Source organism: Notothenia rossii (genome assembly GCF_949606895.1).
Source record: "Notothenia rossii genome assembly, chromosome: 10".
NCBI classification, from domain to species: domain Eukaryota; kingdom Metazoa; phylum Chordata; class Actinopteri; order Perciformes; family Nototheniidae; genus Notothenia; species Notothenia rossii.
This window is the reverse complement of record NC_136908.1, coordinates 28,061,818-28,079,546: the sequence shown is the minus strand read 5'-3', so window position 1 is coordinate 28,079,546 and position 17,729 is coordinate 28,061,818. Positions and strand designations below refer to the sequence as shown.

The following is a 17,729-nucleotide window of genomic DNA, read 5'->3' as shown; positions in this document are numbered from 1 at the left end:
AAGCCCGGCCACCAGACGCTCGCCGACGAGTCCTCCTCCTGGGCCTGGCTCCAGAAGGGGACCCCGGGCTTCCTCCGGGCCGGGTATCCTCACTTCGTGTGTCGTCTTTCATGAGGTCTTGTGAACCAATCTTAGTCTGGCCCCTTGCCTGAGACCAATTTGCCATGGGAGACCCTACCAGGAACACAAGGTTCCAGACAACACAGCCCCCAGGTTCATCAGGGCACACAAACCTCTCTACCACGGTAAGGTGCTGGTTCTTCAGAGAGGTGGAAACATAAAACATATTATTGCAGAACAAGTGTGTTACTTATGAAAGCGGTGTGTTTGTGTGTTTAGGGGCTGTAGATATAATTATTTTGTAATTGTAATGTTTTTTTTTTATTTCAACAGTGAGCTACAAAGACAATCAGATTATGAATGAAAAGTATGAAGTTCATCAACATTGTTATTATCAAAATAATATTTATCTGTTATCAAAACGTAATGCAACTGTAGAAGCTTGCTCTGTTGTCTCCATAGACCAGGGGTGGCCAACCAGTCAGAGATTAAGAGCCACATTTTGTCTATGTTACTGCAAAGAGCCACATCAAACACACAGTCACTGATACCGCTTGTTTCAGTTTTTTGTTTTCTGGAGACAAGATTTCAACCACGTCACTGATGCATTTTTGTGGCATTGGGATATATATTTTTTAAATCCTCTGGAGCAGAGAGAGGAGCTGTGGATTATTGTTATTGATTAATGCATCAGTGTTTCTTAGGGTCAAAAACAATAAACTCACAACTTAAAATGAAAGTGTTTAGTTTATTTAATAAAAGAGCACATGTTCAATGTGAAAAGTGACAGTAGTTATAGATTATACAGTAGTTATAGATTATTTGCAATTTGGTGCTATATATTTATATATATATATATATATATAAATTTATATATATATATATATATATAAATATACAAAGAGCCGCATGCGGCTCGAGAGCCGCGGGTTGGCCGCCCCTGCCTTAGACTGTATATATAAGGTTGTCTCACTGAAAGAATAACTTTTACCACGTTTTTTTACAGACAATATTGAGAGATAAATAGTAGCAGTTCTCACTATGTGTTATATATCTTTGCCTTTAATACATTAAATTAGAAAGCTGACAAAATCATATTGCTTGTTAACATCTAAATGTAACTTTTTGTACAGAAAAAACCCTCAACTTCACTGGTGTGTAGGTGATCTAGTATTGTTTAATGGAATGTATATCAGTGTATTAAAGTCAATACTTTCTTGATTTTTTGTACAGTATGAAAAAAATAGTATTTGTACCTGTGCTGAAGTTCCCTGCTCTGAGGAGTCCAGTTCTGTCTCTCACTCTCTGGTCCAGCCTGTCTGCATCACCTGGACACCTTCAACAAACAGATATATATGTAAAGTAACATGTGTACAAACAATATAACTGATTCTCTTCTGTTGAACATGTTGGATTGTGTATTGTCCGAGTCAGGGTCCTTTTTTATTCTACTGTAACTTTGGAAGTTGTGTTACCAATGCTTACTGTTTATTTGATACCAATTTGGTAATGCAATTCATAAAAACAACAAGGTTTGGGTTTGTTCTTCAGATGACTGTGATGTTAACGTGTAAGCTCAATAATGAACTCCAGCTCAACCAACCATATTGTAATATCTAAGTAATCATCTTGAAATATGACATTAATAATTGTAATATACACACATCTTGTTGTGAGGTTGATTTCACATACACTACTTCGACATTAGCTTGTCTACATACTTGAGCATAGCCAATTTAAATTAACCTTAGCATGCATACAGTTCCTACCTACATAATAATCATCTCTCTAAGTTACAAGGATGACATTATTTGATCAACCTCAAACAGAAGCCGTTTGTTCAACAGTATTATCCCACTTAACGCTTAACACTTGTCTATTTCGTTTTAAGCTTTATAAATATAGTCTATGATTTTAACTTGGAGGCTACTATTAGCATCGTTAGCACCGACGTAGCTACCACTCGCTTACACGCTAACCCAAGCCGTAACATTAATTACGTAGCTGATTAAAATCCTTAACACATAAATAAGTACTCAAATTTCACTTACCGCAAAACCGCATTCATGCAGCGTCTGTTTCAACCGCAGAGCGAGTCACAATAGTCCGATATATAAGCATGAAGAACAAACAAACACGGCCGGGGGCAAGTTGTGTTCCCTGGATGAGCTGAACAGGCAGAGTGCCTGTAGTTTCACGGAGCAGCTAGCAGAGAGACAAGAAGCTAACAGCAGCAGTCACTTCACAGAGCCGTCACTCAATGTGACCACGCCCTAATTTATGCAAAGACTTTAAGACCTAATATAAATAAAAGGCTCGTGTTAGAAAACAATTCACTCACAGATCCATAATCATGAAGGTGGAATCTAACTATATTCATAATAATATTTATTGCATCCATGGGTAGAAACATGTTTTTTTCTGCTGTAAAGTTGGGCATTTTAACATGGGGGTCTATGGAAATTGCTCCTTTCTGCAGTCAGTCCCTATCGGCCAATATATGAACTGCAGTGTGTGCCACTTCCGTTTTGGCGTCCCGGCTTTTCCACAGAGTTTGCCGCTTGATTGTAACCCTAGTTATAAGCACAGGCGGAGCCCTCTACTGGACTCTATGGGTACTACTCTATCATGCTGTGCGTGCTTTCACCTACTGAGTTACGTAAACGTAGCCGGCCAATCGGGGCGAGCCTACCTGAATGCGCGTGTAGGCCCACAGTATATAATGCGGCTACGCCCTCCGCCCGCTATCCTACACACTCTTCAGCGAGCGGCTTAGAAAAGAGAGGGCCCCCAGGCAGTGGTGTAGTCTACTTTTTTGTAGTGGGTATACTGTAATAATTGTATTCATCCTGTCTCGAAGCAACACCTCATGAACACCATCACACTTACTAATGCATAGACTAGTCTTGAGACTGGTTATGTGTTATCAACATGTCAATGTATTATAAGCATTTTTATGTGACTTTTAACTGCCAGAGACATTAACAATAAAAAAATAAAAGAATGAACAATGATGGAAAAAGCCCACTTATCTTCTAGGGTTGAACAATTAATCGACATTTTTATCAAAATCTCAATATGGCCTACTGCAAACACTGTCTCTGACACAGCTCTCAGCAAATTTCCAACTAAATCCTGTCCACCCTTCTCCGTGAGCTCCCATGGGCGAAGTTTGAACTTTAAGGTTGAGGGTGCCAAAAAATAACTACAAATGTAATGTATAGCTATAGGCTGCAACATAAGGATTCATACATGAAAATTGATCAGGATAGCCTACAGGCTACTGCAGGTGTGTTTTCATAACTAATATGCCCAATAGATGAAATTACTATGGCAGCGGAACTCGCCGCAAAATAAAACGGCTGCTGCGGCACATACTGCTGCTATAATTTGGCTATAACACAGAGGTCTGTAGGATCAATGTTCCCCAATGCTCACACACTTTTTAATGAACTGTATAGGCATACTAACTAATAACTGTAGGATATAAGCACAGCAGTTTTATCACATTTTGACCTAATTTCAGCGATGAAAACAAAGCCAACCAACAAAGTAATGACTTTTGTTCACCGTCATCTAGTGATTATGATCTCCATGCATTCAGCGTCTCTGCCCCACAACTGTCAGCAGCGGCCGCTAGCAGGACCGAAGCATGTGAGCACAACGCAAACGGGAGGATTTGGAGGATTTTGGTTTGAGCGTGGAGCGGTGTCTGCTGCTTACTGCAGCTGGCTATCCCCGGATGCAGATGCTGCGCAATTACGCATTTAAGCTCAACAAAACGAAATAATTTGAATGAATGGCTTACCTAGTGCAGCATCAGGCGCCTCTTTTTCCGGCTGGCATAGATGTCCACTATCTTCTCAACTGACAGTTTTGCAGTCAAATCTCCCTCAATGTGCAGCAGGGCCAGATCAGAAAATCTCTCCTGGATCATTGTAGTTCTCAGCCAGTTTCTGATCCTCCTCCTCATTGCTGAGAAACTTCTCTCTGATGTCGCTGATCCAATGGGCAGTGTCAGTGCAAGCTGGAGTAATGGGAAGAAGTTTGGATAGCTCTCCTTGCTCACTTCGTTTTGCAGGTCCTTCAGGTTAATGGGAGATTGGACAGCACATTTTATCAGGTCCATTTCTGCTGTCACCAGCTGTGGATGGACGATCTTGAGGCTTGCATATTTTCTCAGAAGTGGTTCAATGCCTTTCTTCTCACACTTTATCACAGCATCACATGCCGCTGCAAGCTCCATGGCTTCACCTGAAAACCGTCTGTCCAACTCGGCCATCATATTGGCATGACAGTAGATGGCGTGAGCCTCAAATTGTCCGTCTATTTCCTCATTCCTTTCATCTCGTTGGCGCTGCCCAAGTGTGGCCCCCACTACATACTGGTAAAGCGACAAAGGGGGTCTTGAACTTCTTTTTCGCTTTGCCATGGAGGGGGGGTCACTTTCTGCAGTGGCAACTGGCATGCCGACGTCCTCGCCAAACTGCTTGATCTGGCTCCATATGTCTTGCCAACCTTCCTCCTCTCCTCTGCGTTCCCTCAAGTGTGCTCTCAGACTGTTGATCGTGGAGGCAGCATCTGCAAGTGTTGTGGATTTGGACTGAAGTTTCTTGTGAACAACGTGCACAACCCGCAGTAGGTCCTCAAGGATAATGAGGTAGGCGATGAAGCCAGGTGTGGTCATGTGATTATACAACCCACTTGCTTCCACTGACCATTTCTCTCCTTCATCCACCATCTCCTTCAGACAGCGTGTGATAGGCACATAATGTGATTTAACCGCAAATACGCATCGCCATTTGCTCGCCCAACGCGTGTCACTGGGTTGCCCAATTTCCTTTGCCTTCATCTCGAGTGTTTTCTGCATCGCCAGAAACCTGTGGTGGTTGCTTGGTTCTGAAAACACGGAGTACAGCTTATCAATAACATTTAACGTCATTTTGATGTCTCTGTTGACTGTGCATGATTCCACCAGGACCAGATTAAGTTTATGGGCCATGCAATGTACGTAGATGGCAAAGGGGTAATCTTCCTTGATACGCTGCTGCACTCCAGTTAAATGCCCAGACATAACTGAGGCCCCATCATACGACTGTGCGACTATTGGGACGTCCTGCAGTCCACATGACTCCAACCCCTTCTTGATACCCTCAACAATCCCAGCAGCATCTCGGGAGGCAGAGCAGTCAATGAAGCAGATTAATCGCTCCTTAACCTGTAGCTTTTCTGCATATCTGATACACACAGACAGTTGTTCAGACTTTGATGATTTGGCCTCATCCGCGATAACCGTGAAAAAACCAGTCTCACGCACTGCATTTGCTATTTCCTCTCTGACTAGCTCTGCACACAAAGAGATGACCTCGTTTTGAAAATCTGGACTTGTACAATTAAAGTACTTCTCATCCTGCATTTTGCGGAAACTTGGGTCATACTTGCCGAGGAAGTCGCACAGACTCAAAAAGTTTCCCTTTGTTTCATCATCATCATCCGGCTTGCTTTGATCTGTTTCTGTATCGACTGTATTTGTGTGCTTTTTTTCATTTTTATTTTCTTGTATTTCCTTTTTTCTCCATTGTATTTCCCGATGTCCACGGAAAGGGAGGCCCAGTTGAGACAGCAGCTTAACGACATCCACGACCTTTGTCAAATACTCCCTGTTTTTATCCACTGTGTTCTGGTGACTGGTTGACAAGTGGACTCTGACGGATCCATGCTTTTCAGTTTCCTTGTAGCCCTCCCACAGTCTCATGCAGGCCTTGTGTTTTTCACAAGAGCTATGCTTTATCAGCCTCTCAGTTAGCTTACTCCAATATCGCCCGCCTTGTTTAGCTAGTGTGTCTTCCTCCTCTCCAATCTCCTTGGAAAAGTGGCGGCAACAAAAACAAAACACTGCGTCCCTTGAAACCGAGTACTCCAGCCACGGATGCTTGTTATAAAAGAATGCAGAAAAGCAACGATTTCTATCTCCAATTTTGTGTTGTGGGAAAACAGGAAGCACTGGCTGTTTGGGGCCCACACTTTTATCTCCTAGGTCACTGGGAAGTTGACCGCCATCAGAGGCTGTCTCACAGGGATTGCAAGCGGCGAGAGCTGCGGTGCCGACCGGCGCCAAGATGTGGTGGCTGGTCGACGGGCGAGGCGGGACTGGCGGGTCCGGAGCAGGTGCAGCTTGGGTGGCAGCAACGGTGGCGCTGGAACTTGAATCCGAAACTGGAGTTGTTTTGGTTGCGAAGAACCTGCGTATATCCATTTTTTTTGTCTTCTCCTGTCAGGTTTTGGCGGCTGGCAGACTCGACTTGTCTGAATTTGAGTGCTCAAAGTGCGCATGTGCGTGCAGCGTGTGAGGGCGCAGCAGCTGCACAGATCGTCTGTGTAGACTCATTTTTGAGTAATGTTCTGTCTCTGACAGCAGTACACACTGAGACAATATGTTTGTGGATTTAAATGTATTATGTTTATTGAGTTTGCATTTATTGATATAGCGTTCCAGAGTTATATTTATCTAGGCCACCTACTATCTGTACATCATAACTAAAAAAATAAAAAAAAGACTCCGGCCACCAGGGGGTGCCGGGCACCCCGGGAACCCCCCCAAACTTCGCCTATGTGAGCTCCTGGGCTATTTTGTGTGCTCTGGACGTCTCATGTCGTCTAATCTTGTTTCTCAAAGAGGCCAGAGATGTTGATCTGCTTGAATCTGAGGACTGGATCTTAAAGTGCACCCACTCCTCAGACATAGACACTCGTTTTTCTGTGAGGACACCTGTTGATTTTGTAGCGCTGCAAAGAGCACAACCTGGAAATAAACAAAACCATGAATAATTAGCATAATACAAGTTTTTACCAATAATATCTGCAGAAAAGAGCCAAGATTTACTCAAAAGTATTTAATAAACTGCTTACAATATTTACATCATGGCTAACAAATGCATGAAAAGCAGATAAAAGGAGAAAAATGTTCCACTTTTTCAATAGCTAATTATTTGACAACTACTGATAACTAACATATAGTAATATAATGGTGCAAATTTTTTAAATGCACTTTTAACATGACCATGAATTAACTCTCATTTGCATAGTCATTGACTTTATGAATTTCTGTTGTTTAGATCAGCTTTCCTTTGCATGTGTGCTGACATTTACCTAACTTTCTGTCCCTCCACTCTAACCAAGGATGCCTGTTCTTACATTCCAGCTACTGTTACGTTAATGATAACCATGCTAATTCCACTTACCGGGTAAATTTGCGGTAGCACCGGGCTCGTTCTCTGTCACCTTTAGGACAGCCGCCTGACCTGGCTCTTCTTCTGTAGTGGTAATAGGGGAAAACTTCGGAAAACATAAAAATATTTTCGTCTGTTTTCGTTTCATGTTTGCTTCCTGTTTAGCGCTCCGCGAACTTGAATGATGGAAGGATCAAATTCTGATAACGTTAGAGAAACGTGGGGTTTGTCAGAGCCGAACAAAGTGTGTTGCTGTTGCTTAGCAACAGGCCAAAGGCGACGGAAGCCCCAGACGTCCAAAAGTATTAACACAGAAGGGGGCGAAAGCGTAAAAGCGAAGTCACAAAATGATGTTGTTACGTATCATCGCTCATTTTTAAGAGGGCATAAGGAAATCACTGGCATTTTCTAGTGGGTATACAGCGTATACCAGCGTATCACGTAGACTACACCACTGCCCCCAGGTAGAGGGCTCCGCCTGTGCTTATATAACTAGGGTTACAACACTTAACCCCCCGTTATATTTCACACAGGCTCCGCCCTCTACTGGACTCTATGGGTACAGTGGGCGGAGCCCCGATGTATAAACGCCCTGTCGTCCAACAACATCGACCCACCACACCGTCCCTGACCGGTATTTTGGCTAACAACCACTGCATCCCCACTTCCTCCCATCCGGTTGTAACCGTGGAGAAGTCGGGGCCGCAACTTGGATAAGGCACACTCACACAGGCTTACCTCGTGTAGAGTGTGCATGGAAAAAATTGTGTGGAGCCTACCGCGCGCCGTGTTGCCCAGAGTTCACATGCATGGACAATAGTGAGGAAGGCTCTCCCAGCCTGCATTCAGCCCTGGATTGCGCACCATGTCTCCCGAGTCCCTCAGGAGCATGGGAAAACAAAAGTGCTTTATGTCCGGGGTGGGGGGGTTCAGACAGCTGCTGACCCACAGCCACCCCCCCTCTCCCCAGGCATGCGTTGCCTCGGCAAGCACAGACGATGAGAAGGAACCAGACATGTCCAGGAGCTAACATTTTATGAAGGAGCCTGGCGTAGACCAAGACGCCGCTGTGCATATATCTTCTACACTCACGCCGCAGAATAAGGCTGCACAGCCACAGCCCGTGTAGAATGTGCACGGACCCCAGTGGTGAGGGCTCTCCCCGCCCGTCAATAGGCATGTATAATGCACCCGCATAGCCATCCTGTTAGGCGCTTCTTGGAGAGAGCTTTTCCAGCCACACCATCCCCAAAGCACACAAACAGCTGTTCAGTGCGTCTAATGGCAGCCGTGCGCTCTGCATAACATGCTAGCGCATGCACTGGGCAGAGGAGGTGCAATTTAGCCTCCCTGGCCTCAATATGGGGTGAAAGATTAAAGCCACCTAATTGAATAGCCCTTGACCTGAACAAACTCCTTAGGCTCTTAGGAGTAAAGGAGGGGTTCGGTCTGAGGGTCGCCCCGGATCAAAAGGCAGCTTGGGTGCACCGACAGAGCGGTCAGCTCGGACACTCTTTTGGCCGAAGTCAAGGCAAGTAGGAATGCTGTCTTCCATGACAGTGCTTTCTGGGAGGAGTGCTCCAGAGGCTCAAACAGTTCTGTGACCAGAACCTCGTGCACCAACGGCAGGTCCCACTGTGGGGCGGAGGCAGGGGCGGACTGGGACTACAAATCAGCCGGGGACTCTCGACCGGCCCACTTCGGTACCGCCGGCCCACCGCGGTGCTTGTGACTTACCACAGAGCAAGACATTAAGGGTAAAATGCCACTTGCATTATATTATCACTGGCCACACCATTGTAACCACTGGCCCGAAGCATTCGTCCAAAAAAGAAATTGACTAATAATGAAAAAAATTAACACATTTGTTGCAATAGTAATGTATGCACTAACTACATTACTACTTGTACTACAACATTGAATCATCAGTTCTTCCTCATTTTTCTCAATTGTTCATATTTGGTTTATTAAAATAATGATATTGTGGTCATTGTTAAAAAATGCTATTATTATGAGTATTATTATTTGTATAATGCACTTTCTGCCTTCCTGTCATTAGGAGTTAGACATGTAATGGCTATGTAATTGATTTGATTAGAACCTTCATTATCCTAAACTGCTGGGACATTTCGCCAATACCTTTTATATTGTCTACTCTTCACTTAATTGTCAGCATAGGTCGGCATTGATGTACAGAGCCGACAGAAGACCTTGTTTATATTGGCATAATATTGAGAGGTGCAGCCAGTGACGCGTCCTAAAACCAGGAAGTAAGCTGCTGGTTTCCTCGACAAAAAGCAATGGGATTTCTCCACAGGGTTTTGGAAAATAGCTGGAAATAAGATCTGTGGAAAACAAACCTGTTTGATAAATGCACGTTTTGTTCAGCCGGATAATCTCCACATGTCTACCCTAATTTTATAATTTTCAAATTATAAATCTAATCGATAGATTATAAAAGGGTTTTAGGACGCGTCACTGCACCACTAGAAGCCAACTCCATCGATCAAGCTGGCTGAAACTTTCTCTCCCTCTTCTTCTCATGCTCCCTGTCACTCTCCTTTAACTCCTCCGGTGACTTTCTTTTATTTGAAGATTGTTTTTTGCCCGGCGCTTGGCCGGTTACCGCTGGTATTAAAAACATTTTGGCGAATGGTTAGGTGGCGCGATAGTCTGTAGTGAAGGAGCGCTCACGGGAGCCTGCTCGCGCTGCGCTCCGCAGCAAACAGCTGTTTGCTTTTCACCCAACAACGACAACCGACTCACGGGACGCTATGTTGTAGCGTTGGTAAACGAAACAATTTAACTAAATTGCTAGTCAAAATACCAATACCAAAGGGCAATTATTTTAAAGCGACATTTTTAGTGGCCCGAGCCGTGGCGGGCAAGTGGAAAGTCCGTTATGCTGGTGTCTAAATCATGGTTCCGGGCCAGCGGGCCATTTATAATGTCGAGCCCTGCCGGTTACCGGCCGGCCCACATCGTCCGACCGGCCCACTTCATTACTGGCCCATCGGGATTCGTCCCGAACGTCCCGATGGCCAGTCCGCCCCTGGGCGGAGGCGTGCACTACTGGGCGCTGCCTCCTGACCCCCTGCAAAAACCGCGCCATAAGCGGCTGACTGAAGGCTGACCTGCCCCCTGTCCACCAGTATCTGTAAGTAGGTAAGAATAGAGCCCAGCGTTCACGACAGAGGCTCTAGACTCCTTCCTTCACACCATCGCCGGAATCCCGCCCACTTTGGCCTGTAACAGGCTGTGGTGGATTCTGCTCTTGCTGCTTGGATAGTCTGAATAACGTTGTCAGACAGCCCCACCTGTCTCAGCTTGTTCCTCTCAGGAGCCAAGCCTGGAGGGGTTGGCCAAGAGTGGGTAACGCCCCTATTGCACCTGCTTCCTGAGACAGCGCTCCCCAGACCTGAGGAACAGCCCAGTACTGGCCCACCATCATCTGTGTTACCCCCGTGTACCACATCACCAGGCGGCAATCTGGGGCCACTAGGATGACTGACAGCTGCTCCCGCCTCACCCTCTCCAGGAGGGGGGGGATAAGGTGCAGCGGTGGAAAGCAGCTTCCTTGGCCATGGCTCGTGTGCAAATGCCTGCATCGAGCATCACCCCCAGATATTCTACCTGCTAGTGAGGTATGGGGGAGCTCTTCTTCCAATTGACCGCAACTTATTTTTCAACCCAACTTGGTTAGGTGTAGGATCAATTGGGCTGTGTGAAACATTGCTCATTCCCTGGAACTGGCCATGATTATGAGGTTGTCCAGATAAAAGAACACGCTCATGCCATGGTCCCGCAGCGGTTGCAGCGCCAAAGCTGAACGTGCGTGGGGATAGGGAGTAGCCGAACAGCAGTCTGTTGCACTCGTAGGCTACCCCCTGGAAGGCAAAACATAAATACTTTCTGTGTTTGAGCAATTTCGCCATGAAAGTAAGCGTTCTTCAGGTCGATGGTTGTGAACCAATCGCCTGGCTGCACCAGTCCCAGTAACTGTTTCATACTTAACATATGGAACTTCTTGCATGCAATGTGCTGGTTCAGGTATGAATAGACCCTCGAGAAAAACGCGGGCAAAAATCCTTGATTATGCGGGCTAAAATCCTTGATTATGCGGGCTAAAATCCTTGATTATGCGATTAAACATGCAGGGTTTTTATGAGATTTTATGCAGTGAAATTGCGGGAAGTTGCGAAATATGCGGAAAGTTGCAAAAAAGAATAGATTTCTTTTTAAATATTGGGCTGTCTTATTTATCTGTCTTATTTAAAAAACTATGATTTATTTGAAGATTTTCAGTCTGGCTTTAGAACACAACATAGCACAGAGACAGCTCTGGTTAAAGTCACAAATGACAGTCTAATAGCCTCTGACAAGGGACTTGTCTCTATTCTTGTCTTGCTCGATCTTAGTGCTGCATTTGATACTATCCACCATGATATCCTATTGCAAAGACTAGAGCACTTAGTTGGCATACAGGGAACTGCTTTAGGCTGGTTTAGGTCCTATCTATCTGAATGCTCTCAGTTTGTACGTGTCAACGATGAATCTTCCATGCAAACCAAAGTTAGCCATGGAGTGCCACAGGGCTCAGTGCTTGGACCTATTTTGTTCACCCTATATATGCTTCCGTTAGGCAATATTATAAGGAATCATTCTGTAAACTTTCATTGTTATGCGGATGATACTCAACTATATTTATCAATCAAGCCTGATGAAATGAATCATCTAAATAAAATTCAAGACTGCCTCAAGGACTTAAAAACGTGGATGACCTTAATTTTTTTGATGTTAAACACGACCAAAACTGAAGTTATTGTACTTGGCCCGAAGAATCTACGAAACAAATTATCTAAAGATATATTAACTATGGATGGCATTAATTTGGCCTCCAGTGAGACTGTAAGGAATCTTGGTGTTATATTTGATCAGGATTTATCCTTTAACACCCACATAAAATCAATTTCAAGGACCGCCTACTTCCATCTACGTAACATTGCAAAAATCAGGCATATCTTGCCTCAAAACGATGCAGAGAAACTAGTCCATGCATTTGTTACTTCAAGGCTGGATTATTGTAACTCCTTATTATCAGGGTGTACCAAGAAGTCAGTCAAGTCGCTTCAGCTGATTCAAAATGCTGCAGCTCGTGTACTAACCAGAGTTAGGAAAAGGGACCACATTACTCCTGTTCTGGCTGCCTTACACTGGCTCCCTATAGAACACAGGATAGAATTTAAAATTCTTCTTCTCGCCTACAAAGCCCTTAATGGGCAGGCGCCATCTTACCTTAAAGAACTCATTATACCCTATTGTCCTACTAGGGCATTGCGTTCCAAGAATGCAGGGTTGTTGGTTGTTCCTAGAGTCTCTAAAAGTACAATGGGAGCCAGAGCCTTTTCTTATCAAGCTCCACTTTTGTGGAATCAGCTTCCAGTTTGTGTTCGGACGGCAGACACCCTATCCGTTTTTAAGAGTGCGCTTAAGACCTACCTTTTTGATAAAGCTTATAGTTAGGGCTGATTAGATTCAGCCCCTAGTTTTGCTGATATAGGCTTAGTTTGTCGGGGGACATCTTACTTCTTCCTTCTCTTTGTCTATACCTGTGTACTCTCATGTTCCGATTAACCCAGCTTCCCCAAATTTCTTTCTTTTTGGTGTCTATATACGCCGGGATCCGGAGTCATGGATGATCCTGCGGTCCTGTGTCATGGATTGCGAGTCCTGGATCTTGAGTCGTGGCTGTGGTCCTGGATCATAAGTCCTGGATGGATATCCTCGTGGATTCATCTTCTTATTATACACACATGCATTTCCAAACATTTGGACTACCTATGTTGCAAATGTATTATCTTTTCAATTTATACACGGCATCTATTGCACGTCTGTCCGTCCTGGGAGAGGGATCCCTCCTCTGTTGCTCTCCCTGAGGTTTCTCCCATTTTTCCCTTTAAACTGTGGGGTTTTCTCTGGAAGTTTTTCCTTGTACGATGTGAGGGTCTAAGGACAGAGGGTGTCGTATTGTCATACTGATATTCTGTACAAACTGTGAAGTCCACTGAGACAAATGTAACATTTGTGATATTGGGCAATATAAATAAACATTGATTGATTGATTGATTTATTCTCTCTCACACACAACCTGCCACTAACGTTAAACCCCTTTCCTATTCAATTAAACACATTCAATATTTATTTATTGTAAAAGCAATTGGGCTATTTTAATCACACTCTCTCTCTATCACACACACACAAGCCGCCTTCACACCGCAGTACTGCTAGAGAGCAGGGACTTTCGTGGGAGAAAAAGGTTCCTATTTCTGATTGGCTGTGCGGATTGCAAACCACGCCCCGTAAAACTCAAAAAAGGTTTTGAAGCCGTCATTTTATTATCCTAGCATTAGCATTATTAGCATTAGCCAGCCCAGAAATGCAGAGAGACTAATTTATGGCAACACAAAATAAAACACGGGAGCGGTGGAGATGAGGAGGTGTCGGCGTTCTGGAGATTTACTCGGAAGGCTTCAGTAGAAGCTGCTGGGAGTCCCAGCAGCTTCTACTGAAGCCAGTCCCCAACTCCGGGGACTTCCGGCCGGGGACTTCAGGTGGCAGTATACGGCGTAAAGTTGTTTGCTTAGTTCATCAGAACTAAAGAGTTCTGATGAACTAAGTTCTCATGAACCTTTGTGGGAAAAGCACTGCAGTGTGAAAGCGCCTACACACACACACTTCTCCGCCTCATTCTGTTTTCATTTACTCGTTCGTTATCTGACCAGCTTCAATCTTGTAGGCTACTCACTTCGTTTCTTGTAGCCCTCGAAAAGGGTTTTGGAGGTTGACGCCTCGGTGAACGTGAGTTGTTTGGCTTTCTTGTCCGCAGCAGCAGAAAGCATTTTCGAATGTTTGAATGAATCAAAGTGGGTCGTCACCGTTGATTTTCTCTAAGACTTATGCTCCAACACACAGTTGCAAGGGGTGCAGAATAGTTTCCCCCTACTTTCGTGAAAGACATTGGGGTACTGCTTTGCCCGGTCTTTTTCAGAAATGTTCGTCGGTAAATGAGATGGATCAGATTTTTTCCTCTTGGTGTTTTCTCTCTCGTGTGAGTTCCACACGTTCACTCTACGGTGTTGTTTATTTTCTGTGATGCGCGAGCTGATGACGTCGCGTCATCATCGTCACTACTTCACGTCAAGACGAGTTAACTTTTTTTTTTCTCAACTTTGTGTGGAAAAAAAATGAAGATCCAGAATCACACCGCAGTACTTTTCCCACAAAGGTTCATGAGAACTTAGTTCATCAGAACTCTTTGGTTCTGATGAACTAAAATCCCCGGCTGGAATTCCCCGGAGTTGGGGACTGGCCTTCCGAGTAAATCGCCAGAACGCCGACTCTTCCTCATCTCCACCGCTCCCATGTCTTATTTTGTGTTGCCATAAGTTAGTCTCTCTGCGTTTCTGCGCTGTGCTAATGCTAATGCTAATAATGCTAATGCAAGGATAATAAAATGGTGGCTTCACAACACTTCTTTTGCGTTTTTACGGGGCGTGGTTTGCAATCCGCCCAGCCAATCAGAAATATAGCTCTTTTCTCACAAGAGAGCCGCATGAGAGTCCCTGCTCTCTAGCAGGGACAGAAAAGGGGGTAAAAAGGTTCTCATTAACTAATTTTAGTTCCGGCTCTTTTTGGTGTGAACGCAACATTTCGGAACTATATCGGAACTAAAGTGGGAAAAGTACTCCGTCTCTTTGAAACGGACATTAATTAAATAATAAATGCAATCGTTTTCGCTGAATGCATTTCTCACACACACATCACTCTCTCGTGAACCGCACAGTGCTTTGACAGCACTTCGGTTTATTCCACTCACGTGCACGCGCCCACCTGCTGGCTCCTATACTGGAGTTTACAGAGGGGGCGGGGAGTGTTGGACAGTGTTCTTTCCTCTGGGAATGAGCAAGAAGCAGCCACGCTGCGACTACTCCTCACCCACGTGACCAAGGAGATCGATCCAAAGAGCCCTTCCGTAAACACAGGGGCTCCCGGCCCGGGAGATCAACACGGTCCTTTTGGAAAGTGCCACACGGCGTGACCCCCCACCGGGATATCACACGGCAGGCCGCCGCCGATCAAGCTACAAATATTCACTCTGATCTGGTGAGGTGGGGGCATCTCCAGCAATGAGCGAAATGCCCAACACACCCGTGTTTATTTGCAGTCGCCCTCTCACGCGGCAGCGTGGCAGAGCTCTTTTCAGCTCTCTGCCCAGCCTGCTGCCCGCTGGGAGCAGCTGCGCTCCGCCGCCATGGTCATCACCTACGGCGGTGGACCTCCATGGACCGGACCCGGAAGTGCCGGACAACGGCAAACGGAGCCATCCGCCCCGCTGGAATGGCGAACGTGAATGGCAATGCCTCGGCCATATCCTGGTCCCCCAAACACTCGAAGCAGAGGTGGTGGGGATCGGCGCCCGCTATTTAAGCCAGGGCACGGAGGACAGGCCCGGGTCTCTCCGTGGAGGTATGATAACTCTTTCTTCTTCTTTCAAACGTTTTACTTTCTCTGCAGTTGTTACTCTCTTGCTGAAGAGAAAAAGGGTAGCAGGCGGAGGGCGTAGCCGCTTTATATACTGTGGGCCTGCGCGCGCATTCAGGTAGGCTCGCCCCGATTGGCCGGCAACGTTTACGTAACTCAGTAGGTGAAAGCACGCACAGCAGGATAGAGAGTAGTACCCATAGAGCCCAGTAGAGGGTGGAGCCTGTGTGAAATATAACCATAGCAGATAAACTTGCAAGCCAGAAACATATCAACACAAATACAAGACAAGGTTTAAGGTCTTCTGTCAATCTACACACGAACAATTTTACACAACAAAAAAATCTTGAAACAACGTTTCCTCCATTTTATCCTTGTTTTTATCCAGTTGATTTTACAAGATGAATGTTTGTTTTTTAAGATAACGGTTACATCGAAGGAAAGGAGCTGGACGACTTCTTTCAACACATGCTGGAAACATTTGGATTGAAGGTAAAGAGATCACATATAAGGCTATGTGTTATTATCTTTTTACTACCCAATTGTTTATAGAAAATAATTAAATATAGTTATGAGTGACCATATAAAAACACCTTTAATTTTTTGATTTCATCTAGTTGGCCTTGTATGATCAGCAAATCTTTTCTAACTTATTCTCATGTTTATATAAAATAAGATAGCTTTCAGCATTTAATTTTGAAATGGATATCAATAAGCAACATTCTTCTACACTGTTTTATGTGATGCTACCTCAAGGGGGCACCAAAGTAAGAAATGTCATAATGTGCACACCCCAGCTTTAGAAATATAGATTTACTAACCAAGTATATACTTTGAAACATCCATTCATCATTCAGTTAATACAATTTTAACAAATAACACACTACCTGAGTTCATTGGAAATCTCCATAAAGTCCATGTTGTTTTCAGAGAGAGGAGATAAATGAGGAGAAGATCATCAGACTGAGAGAAAGGTTCATGTCTGCGTACGACACCGCAGCTGACGGACGCCTGCAGATACAAGAGGTACACTCCCCCTTTGTTGAGGTACCTTTATATTTAATACACTTTGCCAATTATACTTACAGTGTGTTGTTTTGTACGCTGCTGCAATGCAAACGTGCATAATTTGGGATCAATAAAGTACCTCTTATATTTATTTGACTTACAGTAACATATTAAATGCAGGACTTTTGCTTGTAACGGAATAGTTTTACATTGTTAGTACTTTATCTCAAGTAAAGGATCTGAATACTTCCTCCACTCTTGCATCCAAACAGATTATCTGTCTTAAACACTTCTTTCAGGAGATAGAGTTTCCTGCATTTGCCAACTGCAGTTTGAGATCAGCGTCACAATAAATACAGCCAAAATTACCTCTACAGAATGAAAAGTTCAAGTGTTAGAGAAGATCTTTACCTGGAAAGAAAATCTGAAAATATAGTGAGGTTCAGTTGTTGGTGGACACACACAGTCTTACATTAAGGCCCCGGCCACACGAGGACGCATACGGCAAAACGCATAGGATTAACGCAAACGCAATCGCAAAAGAGCTTCCGTCCACACGAGGACGCATACGGCAAAACGCATGGGATTAACGCAAGCGCAATCGCAAAAGAGCTTCCGTCGACACGCAATATTCACCGGATAGTGTCTGTCCACACGAGACAGCTCCGTTTATCTCCAACCGCTGGAGAAGCTGCAGTACATATGCAGGAGCCTGTACGTGGCGCTGTAACTTCCTCCACAAAAGCAGCGAAGAAGCATTGTTGTCATGGTTGCTCTTCTGTTTATTCTCCGCGGTGGGGCCGAGGGAACCGGGCAGAGTTTTTCGCCAGTCAACGTGTAGGCCTATTAAAGTTTAAATCTTCCGGACAAAATTATAAAAGTGCCGTTCAA

At 44.7% G+C, this 17,729-nt stretch overlaps 2 protein-coding genes across 4 annotated transcripts in view; one reads left to right on the top strand and one right to left on the bottom strand.

Annotated features, from left to right (window-relative positions):
• The window catches only part of LOC307021453 (secretagogin-like), a 49,675-nt gene that overhangs the window by 7,593 nt on the left and 24,353 nt on the right, over positions 1-17,729 (top strand). For all 3 annotated transcript variants that reach the window (XM_079653582.1, XM_079653583.1, XM_079653581.1), the window contains exons 2-3: positions 16,252-16,322; positions 16,761-16,856. In XM_079653582.1, coding sequence (XP_079509708.1) covers positions 16,252-16,322; positions 16,761-16,856 — 167 coding nt within the window. The remainder of the gene's footprint in view (positions 1-16,251; positions 16,323-16,760; positions 16,857-17,729) is intronic.
• Positions 3,869-10,890, bottom strand: LOC307022026 (zinc finger MYM-type protein 1-like; the record flags this gene model as incomplete). Its single annotated transcript, XM_079654602.1, has 2 exons — positions 7,302-10,890; positions 3,869-6,862 (listed from the first exon to the last, which is right to left on the bottom strand). Exon 2 carries the CDS (start codon positions 6,314-6,316, stop codon positions 3,869-3,871), a length of 2,448 nt encoding a protein of 815 aa, XP_079510728.1. The 5' UTR covers positions 6,317-6,862; positions 7,302-10,890.